The sequence below is a fragment of the Pseudomyrmex gracilis genome, unplaced genomic scaffold (genome assembly GCF_002006095.1).
Source record: "Pseudomyrmex gracilis isolate BER0280 unplaced genomic scaffold, ASM200609v1 scaffold_10, whole genome shotgun sequence".
Lineage (NCBI taxonomy): Eukaryota > Metazoa > Arthropoda > Insecta > Hymenoptera > Formicidae > Pseudomyrmex > Pseudomyrmex gracilis.
In genome coordinates this window covers 87,164-103,268 of record NW_018020594.1, presented here as the reverse complement: position 1 = coordinate 103,268, position 16,105 = coordinate 87,164, and the positions used below count along the sequence as shown (strand labels likewise).

The 16,105-nt window shown below is 40.5% G+C and overlaps 1 protein-coding gene across 3 annotated transcripts in view; it reads left to right on the top strand.

Annotated features, from left to right (window-relative positions):
• The window catches only part of LOC109862664 (ADAMTS-like protein 1), a 152,900-nt gene that overhangs the window by 72,180 nt on the left and 64,615 nt on the right, over positions 1-16,105 (top strand). For all 3 annotated transcript variants that reach the window (XM_020442783.1, XM_020442779.1, XM_020442775.1), the window contains exon 2: positions 8,668-8,790. In XM_020442783.1, the coding sequence (XP_020298372.1) occupies positions 8,668-8,790 (123 nt within the window). The remainder of the gene's footprint in view (positions 1-8,667; positions 8,791-16,105) is intronic.

The following is a 16,105-nucleotide window of genomic DNA, read 5'->3' as shown; positions in this document are numbered from 1 at the left end:
CCGACGATTCCAACCGACGGGCCTACCAGACGACTTAAAGCGACTTTAACGCCTCTCTCGATATTTAAATCGGATTTCTTCTCCCCGCGATAAAGCGTTTCGTGACTTTTACACTGACTGCGTGATTCGCTCGTTAGAATTTCGTGGCAGATTACTGATGTAATGGCGCGAACTCCTCGACGTAATATAAGATCGTAATGAAATATTTATCTATCATCTCTCTTTTAGCGAGAGCTCCGTCTCTCGCGAGAGAGACACACGATCCGCTCGAGAAATTATGTCGGCGATAAATTTGACTTAAGCTTTTGGTTTGTGAGTTTGTTCGGCGATATATAGAAACGCATGTGCACAGCGTGTACTCGTGTGCGTATCACGGTTCACGAACATCCCGGGCCGAAAAGTGACAAACGAGTGGGTTATAAATTCCGAGGTTCTCCTTCAACCACTATACAGATCCACTCTCGAGACTTGTTTTTCCACGTACCACACCCTCGGCTCTGCCGCCTCCCAAGACGTTGTAAACGAAGCGCACAACGTCGTGCCCACGCGGCTCGTGCGAGAGAGCTTCACACCGAGAGAAAGAAAGAGAGAGAGAGAGGAAGAGAGAGACGCCGATAAATCCGTGAAAAACAAGGGGGACGGGGGACACACGTTCACCACAGGAGGAAGACGAGCACGGAAAGGGAGAAACGAGCGGTTTAGAATTTGCCTAATTGGACAGAATGAGATTTTCTCTCTTTTTATCGAGGAGCAAGATCACGAAATAAGCGTTTGCCGTGAAATTTACGGATAGCCATCGAGCGGTTTTTGAATGTTAAAAATTTACTTGAATACGCGGGGGCTTTCGACCTGGGCCTCGCTCCATTATATCCTATTATTATTAGTGGGTCGATTCCATCGGAGGGATCTCGGGAAGCGCGCCCACGTGTATCCCCTAAAGATGCCTCCCGTCTCTCGCGCGGGACTTTTTTTCCTTCGAAGACCGGAGTAATTCAATTTGCGGGGATCCGACGTGATTAAACGGGAAACGTTTTCCCGTTCGCGGTCGATCGCGAGCACGCGCGCAGACTGCGGATGATTGAAGACCGAATATCATAAATACAACGACCGTAAAAAAAAGAAAGTCGGTGGATTCTGCCGCGCGCGCAAGGAATCATTTTTCATACCTACAGTCAAGACTGTCGGCATCTTTCGAGAACTTCAATGTACGCCATCGAGAATTTCCCCGATACATTGATAAATACTAACTAAAGTGCAATATTTCACTTTTACTTGTGTGGTCACGTGAAAAAAAAAAAAAAAAATTACATATTCGCGAGAACAAAGAGAGAAAAAAAGTTTCCCGATCGTCCTTAGCGTGTTTGCGCGGAAATAACCAACCGACAGGTTGAAGGCTTGAAAAATGCAAGCGGAGAAGCAAATTGACCAGCAAGGAGCAAAGACGGCGGTGTTAGCCAGCCGGTGAAATAATTCACCGTGGAAACCGCGTCTCTCCTTTTTACGCTCCGTGCTATCGCGCGCGCAAAAGAGAAGCGAGTACGAGAGAGTAATTTTTTTGTGTTTGCGGACATTAAGGGGAAGACGGTCGAAAGGGTGCTTCAAAAATTCTCAAGTTGCGAGATTCCCGTCGGGCATCGAACTTCGAATAGATGCGCGAGTCAAATGAACGGAATCTTATATTTCGTGACATTTGTCAATCTTTTTCTATCTCTTTCTTTCTCCATTTCGACTTTATTTAACTGTCGACAAAAGCCAAATATTTAAGTTGGAAAATTAGGCTGATAAAAATTATTAAAAAAACTTGAAACCACTATATCACCGCTCTCTCATTTTGCATCATTACGCTTTGATATTTGATACTTTTCTCCTGTATTTTCCCTGGAATATCAGAATTCTCTATCCACTTCGTGTTGTGTTACTTCGTTCAACTATCGCTTGCACGCCGCCGCGTGCACTTCTTTTGATGCTTGGCAAACGAGGGTTCGCCAAACACACACCACCGTCTTTCTGAGCGATACGAGCGTCGTCGTGAACGTTAGCTTCAATATCGGGTTTGTCAGACGCTTCTTTTCGAGAAGCATCGTTAGTAGTCATGCGCCTCTTTCTCTCTCTCTCTCTCTCTCTCTTGCTTTTTTTCTTTCTTTCTTTCTTTCTTTCTTTCTCTCTCTCTTTCTAACATTTTTCTATAAAACTCGATCAAGACGTACACAGTTGCGACGCCTTCGTGTGGTGCGTGCAACCGTGTGCTCGCCGTACGGGAAGTAAATTTTACATCAGCGTGATTCTCTGCGAACATCGATCCAACATTAAACATATCGAACATGACTGCTTCCAGCGCGGATCCAGACGCTGGAATTGCGCGAAGTTTGACAGCGAACTGACAGCGAGCCCTCTACGATGCATTATTCACGGGCGATCTAGGTTGCCTGACTGGAAAATTTCCAGTCTGCGATAGTTAGATGGCAGGCAATTACACGGCGACGTTGACTATCCCGGTCGATTATGCGCGATTACTTTCATAAAATGTTAACAAATCGTATTTTTCTCACTTTATTGTTGGGAAAGGAGATGTGAGAGTCAAGAAAGTGACAATGTGACAAAATGGAGAAATATTGAATTGAGAGACTTTTGAAATGTAATCACTATAACAATTAACTTTTATTTATAAGAAAACACAAATTCTAAAGAAAAGTTTGCTATAACAAATCCCACTAACGTAATATTGAATCGCGTAATATATCAACACTCTCGTAGCGGCGCACCGTGTGTTTTAAAAGTAAACTTTAAAATCTAATTAGACGCAGTGTTTATAAAAAAGTGCTTTTTTTAGAAAAATTGTATTCTCTCTCTCTCCCTCTCTCTTTCTTGATTCAATTTCGCTTAACGAGAGAGAAACGAGCGGAAGTGTTTCGATTTGTAAATAACTATGTGAAAAAGTTGTGCACCTACGCGCACTCGTGAACGGAGAGAGAAAAACAGTTACGCGCCCAGCGAGGTTCATGAAGATTTTATCGTCTAACTATTGGACGGTTACACACAGCTCACGCGGAATATTACGAGTGCTGGTAATTCACTATATACGTGCAAGTTATGAGCTTCGACGCGCTTGAATTTCTCGCCAAGCTAGCGGTCCGCGAAGAAACAGCAAAACGGTTTTACAAAAGCAGCAAAATTTTTCCTAGAAACGCTATACATTTATTTCTAACGCGCGTTTTCGATCGAAACAATGTGTGCGTGTGTCGCGAAAAAATGTCTTTTATGCGCACGGATGTTACAAATGTGTGCGCTTCAATTCCAAATTGAAACGACGCATTGTATTTAATTTTGTCACACTTTTCCGCGTGTGAGATATCAAATTTATTTTGATTTCGAACGTTTTTGCGATCGCGTGAAGCGCAATTTGTTTGAAATTCCTTTGAATCGCGGCGATATGAGATATATCGGAGAAATCCACAAATTACCGCCGTTAATCTTCCCTAATAAAGAGTCTCGTTCGTTCTTTGATTGAGCGTTCGTGCCGCATTTGATCCGTACCGAACGATCTTGTCGATTATATAGCCGATTATATAGCGTATAAACAGACTATCGTGTCCACGAGCCATCGAGGGCACGAGTCCGCCGGACTATCAGAAGCGAAGCATGATTTATGATCGCTCGTGGTCGTCGCTATAAAGTCCCGACCTTTGTCCCGAAGCACAGTTTACACGTAACATCGTGGCTTCGATATCGTGGATCTTTCTTTTTTTTTTTTTTTTTATTTATTCTCCCTTCTCTCGGGTCAATACAAGTTTCGCAGAGGACACGAATTTACAAATTATATATATATACAACGCACTATATGTTATACAATGCACTGTATATTCGTTAATTGCACGAAGTGTGTCGAACAGAGCGCGCCAATAGCTCGAAATAATTGTCATTTTGACAAAGACAAAAGCGACAGAACGCGCAATTGCTGTTGCAGGATTTTATGTTGCATAGTTTAACACACACACACACACACATACACCTCTCTCTTTGCTTAAGCATCGCATTTGAATATATAAGCCACCGAAAGAGGTATGAGGGAGAGGAATATATATCTTTTTCATGAGAGAAATACAAGAGAGTGAGTTCTCAAGAATAACGTTTTATATACATGAGATATATAATAACTCTCTTAACGTCGCGCGTACAACGCAACAATAAAACCAAAGGCTCTTAATGCACAAAGGAAAAATGATCGTTCTTCTTATCGCATCCGCTTTATCTAAAACATCGGAAAACGTTACGCACATGACTCCGCCGTTAAATATACATTATGCATGTTGTTGTATAGAAAGCGACCATGATCTTACGTGCAAGGATGTTTGATCGATCCGTAACCGCCACTTTTGCCGAGACACTCCTGAATAATATACCGGTGTCAGGATCGCGAAGTGCTCCTTGCCTCAGGAACTAGTCAACGTCGGCGTATCCGTACTTTTAAGCGACAATCCTCTTGCGAAAACTTTTTGAAAATCTTCGAGAGACGTGTCAATAACAATTTTTACGGTTGTTCGGTCATGATCGCGAACCATCGCTGACCTCTGAGAACTCATCCGCTCGTGTGTCATTTCGTATTTTTGCTGCGTGATTAGTCATGGGAGTTTTGCGTTTCAAGATAAAATTTTAATTTATCGCTACGGTTGGAAAACGTTGTTCTTTGAAAAATATGTTGTTTTCTGCGCGCGCTCTTTTAAATGTCAATATAAATATTTATATTATATAATTCAGAATATAGTGTGTTACATAATTTCTAGTATTTGCATTTGAGTATTTGTATTTGATTTGTGAAAATTCAGAAAAATTTTACTTCCGTATGTTTCTTGGAATATCTTAGATGTTAACGGCGTTTGTATGTAAATACATGCACTGTAAATAAAAATGCACTGTAGTCGCGCTCGGATTATGAGCAAACGCAGACGGAGGAGGCTCTAATCTGAAAACACGACGGTCCTTTTAGTGCAGCTTCTCGATACGTCGCCTCTGTCGCGGATGCAATTTCGAAAATTAATTTCATTTACACCGCGACGCAAAGTACAATCCCGTGTTTTCTCCGCCTGTAGATAGAAAGTACATTCTTCTTCTTCTTGCGCGTCAAAGATGACGGACAGGAAGAGAAATTCCGTGATAACCGTGCAGACAACTGTGCATCCATTTTTCTTGGGTGATTATAAGAACTCTCCGAAGAGATATAAACATTCCTTACATCCACAGTCAAGAAAAACTGGAACGCGCACTTAAAAGCTTTTATAATACCCAATATCCGAACTCCGTGGATATTTTGCGTTAATCAGGATTAAAAGTTTGTGTCGAAATTAATCAATTTTAATTGCGCCATAATGCCGTAGCACTTAACTTGCGATGTAATTTTAACGATAATTATTGTATCATAAATCGCGTACGCGCGCAAAGTGAGGTGCGAAGTTGAAGTGTTACATTTTGAATTTGTTACAAGTGTATTTAATCAGATTTGAATTTGCCCGAACGCGTATAATTACGACCGTTGCGACACGTTTCGATTAATTTATTCATTCATGTGCGGGAAATCAGGAAGAAATTTGTACCTCTCTCCCTCTCTCTCCCGCTTTGATTGCATTATCGCGAACGACGCGCGCGCTAGTTTACGACTTCGATTTCTGAAGAGGCGATCCACGTCGAACTTCGGTCGAGCCCAAGCGCGCGGCCAAGTTAATTACTGAAATTAATGTGGTCCGACGGCGTTAATCCGCGCGCGGCACGCGAGCCAATCAAGAGGTCAGATAAGAATTAAATGGCATCGAGCCGACGCCTCGTTAGCCGTCCCGTGTCGGACATAAATTTCACGCTAAGCTCGGCTCTCGCATTCAAACGAGTTCACGCCGATAGAGGGGAAATCTCGTGTTCGCGATCGCTTTGCCTACGCGTTTCAGTACGTGCTATTTTATCCTATTACATACATATGTGCAGCCCATAGGTGGTTCGTTCGTTGCATACAAGATGAATCGAATTTATCTCCCGTCTATTTAGCTTTCGAAAAAGAGAAGGTATAATACGTAATAAGGTATAATAAATCCACTTATATAATTAGTTTTCTCGTATTAAAATGCGTTTGTGTAATCTGATATATATATATATATATATATGTATACATATATTTTTACAAGAACATTCAATTAATTTTCGTCACGCATCAGAGCTGATATGTGTACACATTCCAAATAAGTACATGCATATGCGACGTTAAATGTAAATCATGTTAGAGATAGGGTGTATCAATTACCGCGAATTCGATCAATGTGATTAATCCGCCTTCGACCGCCTTTGCGCTCGATCACTATAATTTTCTCGCTCGTTTCTCGGAGCCGCGCAGGATATAAGAGCCGCGTTGATTGCGGCGAAACGATACGCGAGGTGGTATAGACCGGATTGATAATTATGATTTTCCTAAGTGATAGTTAATGCCGCTTTTTGATGTTAAAACGGAAATTCAGGGTTAGGTTTTGATTTTTATTAAACAACTGTTATCTTGCGAGAAACTTAATTAGAAAGATCAGAGAGATTTATCTCCAGTATACACACGCGTATCTTGTCGTCGCACAAAATTCCATACACGTGAATACATTATGTTTCACTCGATCGTCTTCTGTTTGTCTTGCCACTTAATCGACCTGTCTAATAACAGCTCGACGAGCACACATTTGTAAGCGCGAGGTCCGAAATACGCGCACCTCTACGCAAGACTGTACCTAATCCCAATCTGTATGAGTTTATTTTCGAGGACCCTCGCACACGGAACGTTTATCTTTAATTACAGGGCGGCTCGAGGCCTCTAAATTTATCGCTAATAACGCCGCAGCGAACGTTAAACTCCATCGTCGACGAGGATCTTTACGGGCGTGTGTGTCGGTGCGTGTATGTCACGTGCCGACGTTAAACGAATGCGCGGCGCGGCGCGGCGCGAATATATTTGCTCGCACGGGACGTGTTCGCGAGAAACGGCCGAATATACACATCGGCTGATTACTCCGACGTGTATATTCCTTTCATGCGAGGCTTTAATGAAGCGAAGAGAGTTGCGCGCCGTAAAATATACCGCGCCCCTCATCACGCCGGAATCTCCTCTTGTCTCTCTGAGTCGCAACGCAAAGAGCGGAGTCTAAAATGTGAGCGGTACTCGCCATTCACGTTCTCGAAGAGGATGTAATCCTTGAATTATTTGCGGCGTTTTTGATAAAGAAAAAAAAACATTAGAAACATTAGAAATAGCGCTGCTTGTCCAATTGCAGACTTTTAAATCGTAATTATAGTTTTTTAGTTAGCGAGCTTAGAAAGAGACGAGTTAAATCTAAGATATCAAAAATTATTTAAATGTTACATATTTTAAAAATGTCACTAATTTCTTCTCTTTTCAATGAAAACTCTCACAAATTCTCAGTTTTCGTGAAAGATATAACAAATTTATTCTCGGTATTTTCGGCGCGTTTTTTAAAACTTGCAGTATTTATACTCTTCTAAATATTTTTCAACGAAAGTTTTTTTTACAACAATCGCGATTCCTCGCGACCAAAACCATCGTGGATTTATATAGGTACACGTTTCACTTCTCTTTTTCAGCGACTATTGGTAAAACGCGGGGCGCGTTCGATGTCGCCGTAAGGCCAACGAGATTGAATCGTTACACGCTCCGCGAACGTTCGTGACTAATGTTTCCGCGGCAGACAGCCGATTGTTTCAACAAAAATGTATTATGCGACGGCGACCGTCGTAAAATATGAATCTCTTTGGGAAATTTTGTCGGAACGGCGGCTACGTGAGCGGCCGAGAAAGGGTCGTTTTGAGACGCGCGCTCTGCCTTGTTATAAAAGTTCCTTCTTGTAGCGTAATACCAGAAAGTGGATATCCGTTTTTCGGGCGCGGAACTCCCGCGAACCACAATTAAATTGCTTCTTCTCGCGGTTCTCTTTTGTCTTGTGGCGACCGTCCGGATTTGCTTTGCCGTTTCTGGCCGCAACGGGAGTCGTCCCGCGGAAACAGATAGCGTCTTTCAACGACGAGAAATGACAGACAACGTTTGGGAGTTTCCAACGTTGCGACTTTCGTGTGCACATACGAACGAGAGAGAAAGAGGAAAGAGAGCAATCGAACGTCCTTTTTTATATTTGACTTACAATCAATAGTTTTTCTCTATCAATTATATTTTTTGTAGAAAATCTGTAATTGTTTTCTGTCTGTAATTCTTTCAGACAGGAAACGTTCAATTAACAATTAAAAATACAAGATAATCTATATGTAAGCTCGAAGTAGCTTCGCAGTGTGTTGCAAGTAAGCTTCATCCCTTCTGACTCTTCAACGTATCTTGTTCCTTGATTATATGTTGTTGGACCAACTTCCCGACTCTCGCGCACTGTTTGAGACCAGAACGACAGCTGAAACCGCGAAACGTCTCTCGTCCCTTTGGTAATCCTCGGCATTAATTTTCTACAGAGTTAGGTCACCCCATTGTTATCTATTGCAAGGAACATTATATCTTGACTGAGACCGAGACAGATTGTCGTGCGCTATTCTTATTCGTATTAAACACGATCGAAGCCGTACAATACAATTTATTTATATCTCTCTCAGTTTTTATTCACTTTAATCTTGATCTCTCATTTTTGCTTGCAGATATGCCTGCTGGGCCTCGTCGTGAGCGACAATAGCACGATCGGTGATCAATCGAGTACGGAAAACGCTTCGGAGATCAGCAGCAACACCGACAATAATCTCGCCACCAACGTCGTAGATCAGGTAAAACGATTTCTTTTCTCGTACCTTCTCGCTTACTCTGCCGATTCCAGTCGCTTTATCACGCGCAACGTATTTACATTACGTACATGTACGGTCAAGCTCTCGGAATCGCGCTTGAGCGATAATTCTTCGCCTCTCCCGTCGGATCGGAAACTCAGAAAATCGCGGTCATAGAGGCGGGTGAAAAAGGCAAAATGGCTCGTCGCATGCTCGATCTCGCGATTCGAATGACGTGTCTGCTCGCATGTACAAGTGCCAAGCGCACGTAGCACGTGCGAAACGCGACGATATGTAAAGGTGCGAAATGAAAAGAGGAAGAAAGCGATATAGGGTGACGGAGAGAAAGAGAGAGAGAGAGAGAGAGAGAGAGCTAAGGAAAAATGTCACCGAAAGCTCCGAGAAAAATAAACATCTTTATTCACGACGGCCGCGGACGGAAATGGGTCGCAGAAAATCGGACAACTCCGTGTTGTCGCGCGTCTGTAAAGCCGCGTCGCTTTTACCTCACTCCTAAGGTAACTCGTCCCAAGTTTTATACGGTGCTTTCCAGTACGCGAAGAATGTTTACGTTACCATTCTTCTGAACGTCATCGAATTTCTCAAAAACGCGATGTTTCTCCCTTTTTTTTCTTTTGCGCTTTAAACGCCGATCAAAATGCGGAACGTTCGCGCGACCTTTCGCGCTGTTGGTTACTTCTTTTAAAGAAGCTATATTGCTTATTACGCATGACGAGACATCGGGGTCGAGTGTGAGCGTTACAGCGGCGCGGCTATACGCGAAAGACTTTTCGGCAAAATTTATGATCACGACTTGCGAGACTACCGCTGCGGTTAAACGTCTCGTTCCTCAGAATTTAACGCTCCATATAACACCGAAAATTTTCTCCGCCGAGTTTAAACTCTTCTTTGCAAAGAAAAGCGACGTGTGTATTTGAACTCGCTGATCTCTTGCGTATTAGTGCTTGATGTGATTGGGCAATTATAACGTCAGATATTATCGTGTTTAGCAAATCACGAGAGAGAGAGAAAGAGAAAAATATATAAATATATAATACTTCTAAGTAGATACATTAATAAAATGCTAATGTAAGATGCGAAGCGTCCTATCATCAAAAAGATCTCTAAGGCAGAAAAGATTTATATGTAATCAGGGATAAATAAGGTTATGCAGGTCAGAGAATTACATAAAACAGAAATACATAAAACAGAGAATTACATAAAATCTCTGTAGCGTTCTCGTTTAAATCTGCGCGTACCAAAGATTGAAATGGGTTTCACCATTAAGAAAAGTAATGAGATTATTTCTCGGAACAGCTTTATTATGGTATTTCAAATGACCAAGACATTTCTTGTTGTCCGTGGAAAATGTAACGGAGAAGTACGCATATCGAGAGAAAGAGAGAGAGAGAGAGAGAGAGAGAGAGAGAGAGAGAGAGAGAAACGTAATGAAAGTCAAGCATTTTATGTTAAAGTATAAAAATTGCTTTTGGAGGGCCGATTTCATTACATCCGCCGGTAGTGGGAATGAGTAATACGGCACATGCTTTACCGGTGCTGGACTTTTCAATTAGCTCCGACCACATGTGACTTCTATGACGGGTTCCGGACTGTGTAATAGTTAAACAGGATTTCGCTCGCGCATCCAGATGGGCGGTGCTTTTCCCGCATGCCCATGAGCAGATTTCCTCGAAAAGCACATCACAGTTTTATTTCCGCACGTGAAACCATTTTGCTTTTACGAACGCCTTTAGCGCTCATGAACAAACGTCGGATTTGAAATGTCAGAAATAATAAAAAAAAATGCATATCTTAACGCACAAGCAACTCGTTATATTAATTATTAATTGAAAAGTGTGTAATTTCCTTGGTATATTGTGTGATTATTATTTTTCTTATATACATATATATATATGACATTTAATTTTCCTGCAAATCTACTTTATATTTATTACGTACGAGAATTACCGCGCGTCTCTCGTGCTGGAAATTTTAAAATATTAAGAATCAAGACATTTGCGCGCACCGGGGATTCAGTTTCTCGGATTAAAATTTCCAGAATAGCCGCTGTACACCGCAATGTTGCTTTTTCGCGACGAAATAAGATCTCGGCTTTAAGTGGGTCGAGAAAGTGGAAAAGAAGACCATTACCGACGCGTTTTCTCCGGCGACAGTAACGCGTGAGAATAGCGCGGTAGCGGCGAGCTAACGGGGATCGAGCTTCGCTTGTGTATATGCATATAAACGTTCCTTTAGCACAGCAGCAGGTGGATACGGCTTGGATGACTTTAAAGCCATAGGTACCTGCGGATGCGCTCGCGCGCCGTTTTCCAACGTTAAATCATTTCTGCACGCGATTACGTGCGCGCGCGAGAGGCGCACATTGCGTTGCATATACACGTGTATAAACGAGGGCGCGCGAGTTTCTGGCGGAAACTGCAAAGTACATGTAAATTGCCTGACGCACTTCGTAAATTTCGTTGTGTCTTGGGAAGTAATCGCAATCTCTCGGAAAAGCCGAGGGATAACGCGAAGGTATCTCCGCCGAATCGCGCCACGGGCTTAGTTTTGTTTTTCTTTTGAAATAAAAAGAATGTTATCTTTATTCGCTCGCGGCTGTATCTACACGCGTCGTTCCGCGGGTGTTAGAGAACAAACGCGCGGGCGCGCGCCCATGCGAAACTTCTTCGCTTCGAAGTTTATATCGATTTTTCACAAGCGAGCTGTTACACTACATATTTCGCAATTACTCTTTAATGTCGCGAACTTTTCTTCCCGACGAGAAACGGTTCGAATAAATGCTGCTCCGCGTTGCTGCTTCTTTCGAATAACTTTGCCGCAATTCGGTATAGAGAAAAATTACTCTTCCCGCGAAAATCGACGATACTCGCCGCAATATCTTCCTCGGCGCGGTATTACAACTTTTGGGGGAAAGCGCTCTTCGGCGTGAAAACTACATGAAGGGGAATACAAATGCTCGAGAAGATATCGCGCTTGGAAACTCGCGGTAACGAATGTAATGAATAAACATTTTGATCCTTGCCATGTGAACACCTCGACTTGGAGAAACAAGAGAGACTTTCTCTCCGAAGATTCGCTCTCATATTTTTATTAAAGTACTCGCGCGTACTCAAAAGGTAAAACATACATTTGCTAACTATTTTAGCTCGGCTTTAAAAACCAAAGTTATAGCGCGAACAGTTTTTTTTTTCTGTTGCAGCGCAAGATATTAGCTTAATAAAAAAAAAGATCATCATTACAGTTATCTTCATAAAATTGTCCTTTATTCCTACGTGTTCCCGGGTCGCAGTTTCGCGGAGTGCAACTCTCTGGACGATTAAACCGACAAATTCCCGCAGCCCATAATTTAAACCGGATAGGGGGACCGCAGTTGTTGCAAGTTCGTAAAATGCACGCTCGAGAAATATGTGACCAGTTTTACGGCACGACCGCTGCTGGCTGGCACCGCAGTGTCGTCGGTACGTACCTGAGACGCGACCCTTATGCAGACAGACCGACGCTTTTCTTCCGGATGTCATTTCACTCCTGACAACCGGAAGCCATCGCGCGTAAAACTTGCAAAACTGCCAGCGGCTTCTTGTTATCGCAATCCCTCTCGGATCGTTTTGACAATTTCGAAAACTCGAAGAGCGTCTGGGAGCGCTGAGATGAGAATCGCTGATCGTATTTGTGCGACGATTCAGTTTTCTTCCCCACCACTCTATTTTTTTACTCTATTTTTTATGTTGTTGAAGATGCAAATTGCATCTTACGGTTGGGAGAGGTGAGAAATTATCGAACACGTCTGGTGATGTTTGAATGAATGAATCCACGGAACAATCGGTTGTTCTCTTACCGAAATGTGATATTGTCTTGGGGTAGGTTTTAGGATGGAGAGTAATCGTGGTTGCGCGCGCGCGAGTAAAGTGCGATTTCGGCGAAAATACATTGTAGATACAAATGATACAGACAAATGTACAGTAATAACGAATAATCGGATTTTATCCTTATTTTCTTTAAATAAAATATTTGTTTTTTTTTAATTAATATTTGCATTAAATATACACATTACAAATACACAGATGTTATAAATAATTTTTGTTTAATGAAGAATTTATATATATTATTATTCAATTTATTATAAATTTATATTATAGATCTAATGTGTTATAGATTTCATAGAGTGGTCTAAAAAATTTATTATTATTTACTTTTCTATTTACAATTTGAAGTTTTACTTTTTTGCAGTATTTGTAACATTGCTTGCGCATTAAAAATATAAAAGTCGCGAGTAAAGATATCGACTTAAATTTCTCTATATTTCTCATGAAAATATTGTCGCATGTAAATTTAACAGAATATGCTAAATCCAGAATATGCATATCATGTTTCTGTTTCTTGTTGTATATATATACAACCCGGTTCGATCATACATATATATATATATATGTAATCTGGAATATTCCGGTTAATAATAACTTCGTACTTTTTCGAGATATTCGTGATAGCCGAAGCGCCGTCGCAGATAAGGAAAATAAGGTCATATTCTGTATAGAAAATTGTAGGCGATGTGTGTATCGTGTATTTCCGCGGGATATTTCACTGTGTTTCCCGGTGATTGCATCGCGACGGCGAACATATAAAACTAACTTTGTGAATGCTACAGCGTGGATTTCGCATATAAGGCGGGATTTGAAAAGCGAATTAGGATGTCGCGGTAGTATCGAGATATCGTTTGTCTCCTACGTACGTGTGTTCTCGGGAGTTTTCTCCGCTACTTCGCCGAATACTCGATGAGATGTGTTCCGAACCGTCTCTCGAACTTCTGCCGAGCGCGAAAAATTTGACAGAAACAAACAAAATCCTCCTTCGAACAACTTTTCCTCACACACTTTCGTGATTTACGCGCGGATTTCGATAATCCGAATTATCTCGCGTACACACATTGTGTAGTAACGCTATTTAATTAAATTAAGATACATTCGCTGCGTAGTTGGATGATTGATTAATTTGTTTGAACGCGTTACGTTTTCGACTGTGTTACATTTACGTACAATTTTCGAATATTGAGATTGATTTCGTGTTTTAATTAAAACAAATATATTTCGACCATTAGCCGATTTTAATTTACGAGTGCGCGTGAACTAACGTGCGGAGTTGATTTTGTTTTTTTTTTTTTTTTTTTTTTGTGTTGTAATAGCAAAAAGATTTTTCGTTTCTCGTTGTAGCGCATGAAGTTCATTGTGCACTCGGCAGACAACGCTATCCAGTCCGTATCCGAAGCCCGTGCCAACCCTTTATCTTCCAAGGAGTATAGTTGAGCTTTTATATAAGAAAACGCGGCGGGATAACCCCGCGGAACGTGCTCGCCCGCGCATATGAGCAAGCGGACCTACGGACTTTATGAATTCCTCTTTTACATAAAGTTTGTGTGCGGTGCGCGCAACGGTACCAAGAAAATATACATTTAAATCGAGAAACATTAAGCTTTTGTACAGAATGCGTACCGCTATTAAACAAAACTTTAATCAAACCGCGTATATTTTTGTACGTCTTTATTTTGGACGAGTAATTAAAAATAAAATTGAAAATAGATTGCAATTGGCAACCGCGCGTAGTCAGTTTGATACACGAAATAAAGATAGAAAATTTGATATGGGTGATTGGCTATAAAAAAAACTCTGTATTTTAATTTGAAACAAAAGTTTGTGTAATACGTGCATTTTATTTTCATAGAGAGATATACGTATCTTTTATAGTTTACAAATTTTATTTTGGCGCGCTTTCAAACAATATTCAGGCTAAAACATTTTCTTTTTTTCATTTTGTTCGGCTGTACTTTTGTCACATTTTTGGTCATTTTAATTAACGACTGGTTTATTTTTGATCACTCAAACATCCATTGATCTTCTTTCTGATCTTTATTTTGTAAGTCTCAGGTGGGTCATTTCTAAACACCTTATTTTTACTTGTAACCTCGTCTATTAGATCTACAACTTTGTTATTTCAGATTTTATTTTTTATATATACTTATGTTGTTGCACTTAATAAAACTATTGTTGTTACTGTTATTGTTACATAGTTTACATATGTATGTATATTTACATATGTATGTATATTTTAAAATGCGTTTTGGATTGTACGTATAATATGCGAAAATTCAAAATAATCTGGCTACAATTCACAATACGCACCCACGTTGCTTTGTTGTGCAAAGTTAGGTTGTGCAAAATTAGGTTTCTGTTAACGCAACATTGTTGTCAAAAACTTGTTATAAAAATCGATACAGATTAAGTTGAAAACAAACAACGTTAAATTCGATCTTTGTGTGTTTCTACATGTGTTCTCTCTGAAAAATACACGTAAAGTATACACGATTTATATTAAATATAGCACAACATACGAGAGCAAGAGTATGCGTCATTTTTTTTATGCACTTACGTAGGTCGAGTTGCGGCACAACTGCTTCACATTTTTCCCACGTGTTCATTGCGCGTCGAGAATATATCGCGTGCGAATGAATGTCGGGAGTTGTTGAATTGAGTGACAAGCGAATAACGTGAACTGTCATTTACATGTACTGTGTGTTCTATTACCAGCGTCTTGAGCTATTCGTTTCGAAGAAGAGACAGGAGTGCTTTATTTCAGCAAGTTCTACTGAATAACGTATTGTATAATATATTTATCTGATCGGTCAACGGCAGTATGTGCTGAAGTGAAGTAATTAAGATGTTTCTCACGTAAATTCATTAGTTCACAACTTTTAGATTAAATGACTCATCTTGTTTTTATAATATATACAAACTATACTAATGTTTACAAACGTAGAATGTACACACACAAATTGGATAAACTTGCACGAATTTTAACCAAATTTTATCTAAAATAAAAACTTTACTCTTGCATAAGATGTAAAATTGTTTATATAAAAAAAAAAACTTATTAATTTTAATTTAAAATCAGTAGCGCGCGGTTACGTTTTAAATAAGAAATGCGCATTCGAGAATAAATCAATGATCACACGACAGTTGCAGCGTCATTATGATGAAATTTATCGATCTTATTAACAAATGATGCGGTTTGTTCGATTATCGGAAAATAGCGCGATGTAATTGACTGCTAATAAATTATTTTTGGCTCTATATTGTGGATTATAACTGCAGTTATTCTCTTATACTCATGATCCACTTTCGAGCGGACATAAATAGTTCGTTGCTGTCATATTAATCAATTCGGCTGATGCAAATTTAAACGCAGATTATTAGCAAATTTCCGGCACGGCCTTATATTTTGATGATTAATAATTCTGATATCTCGC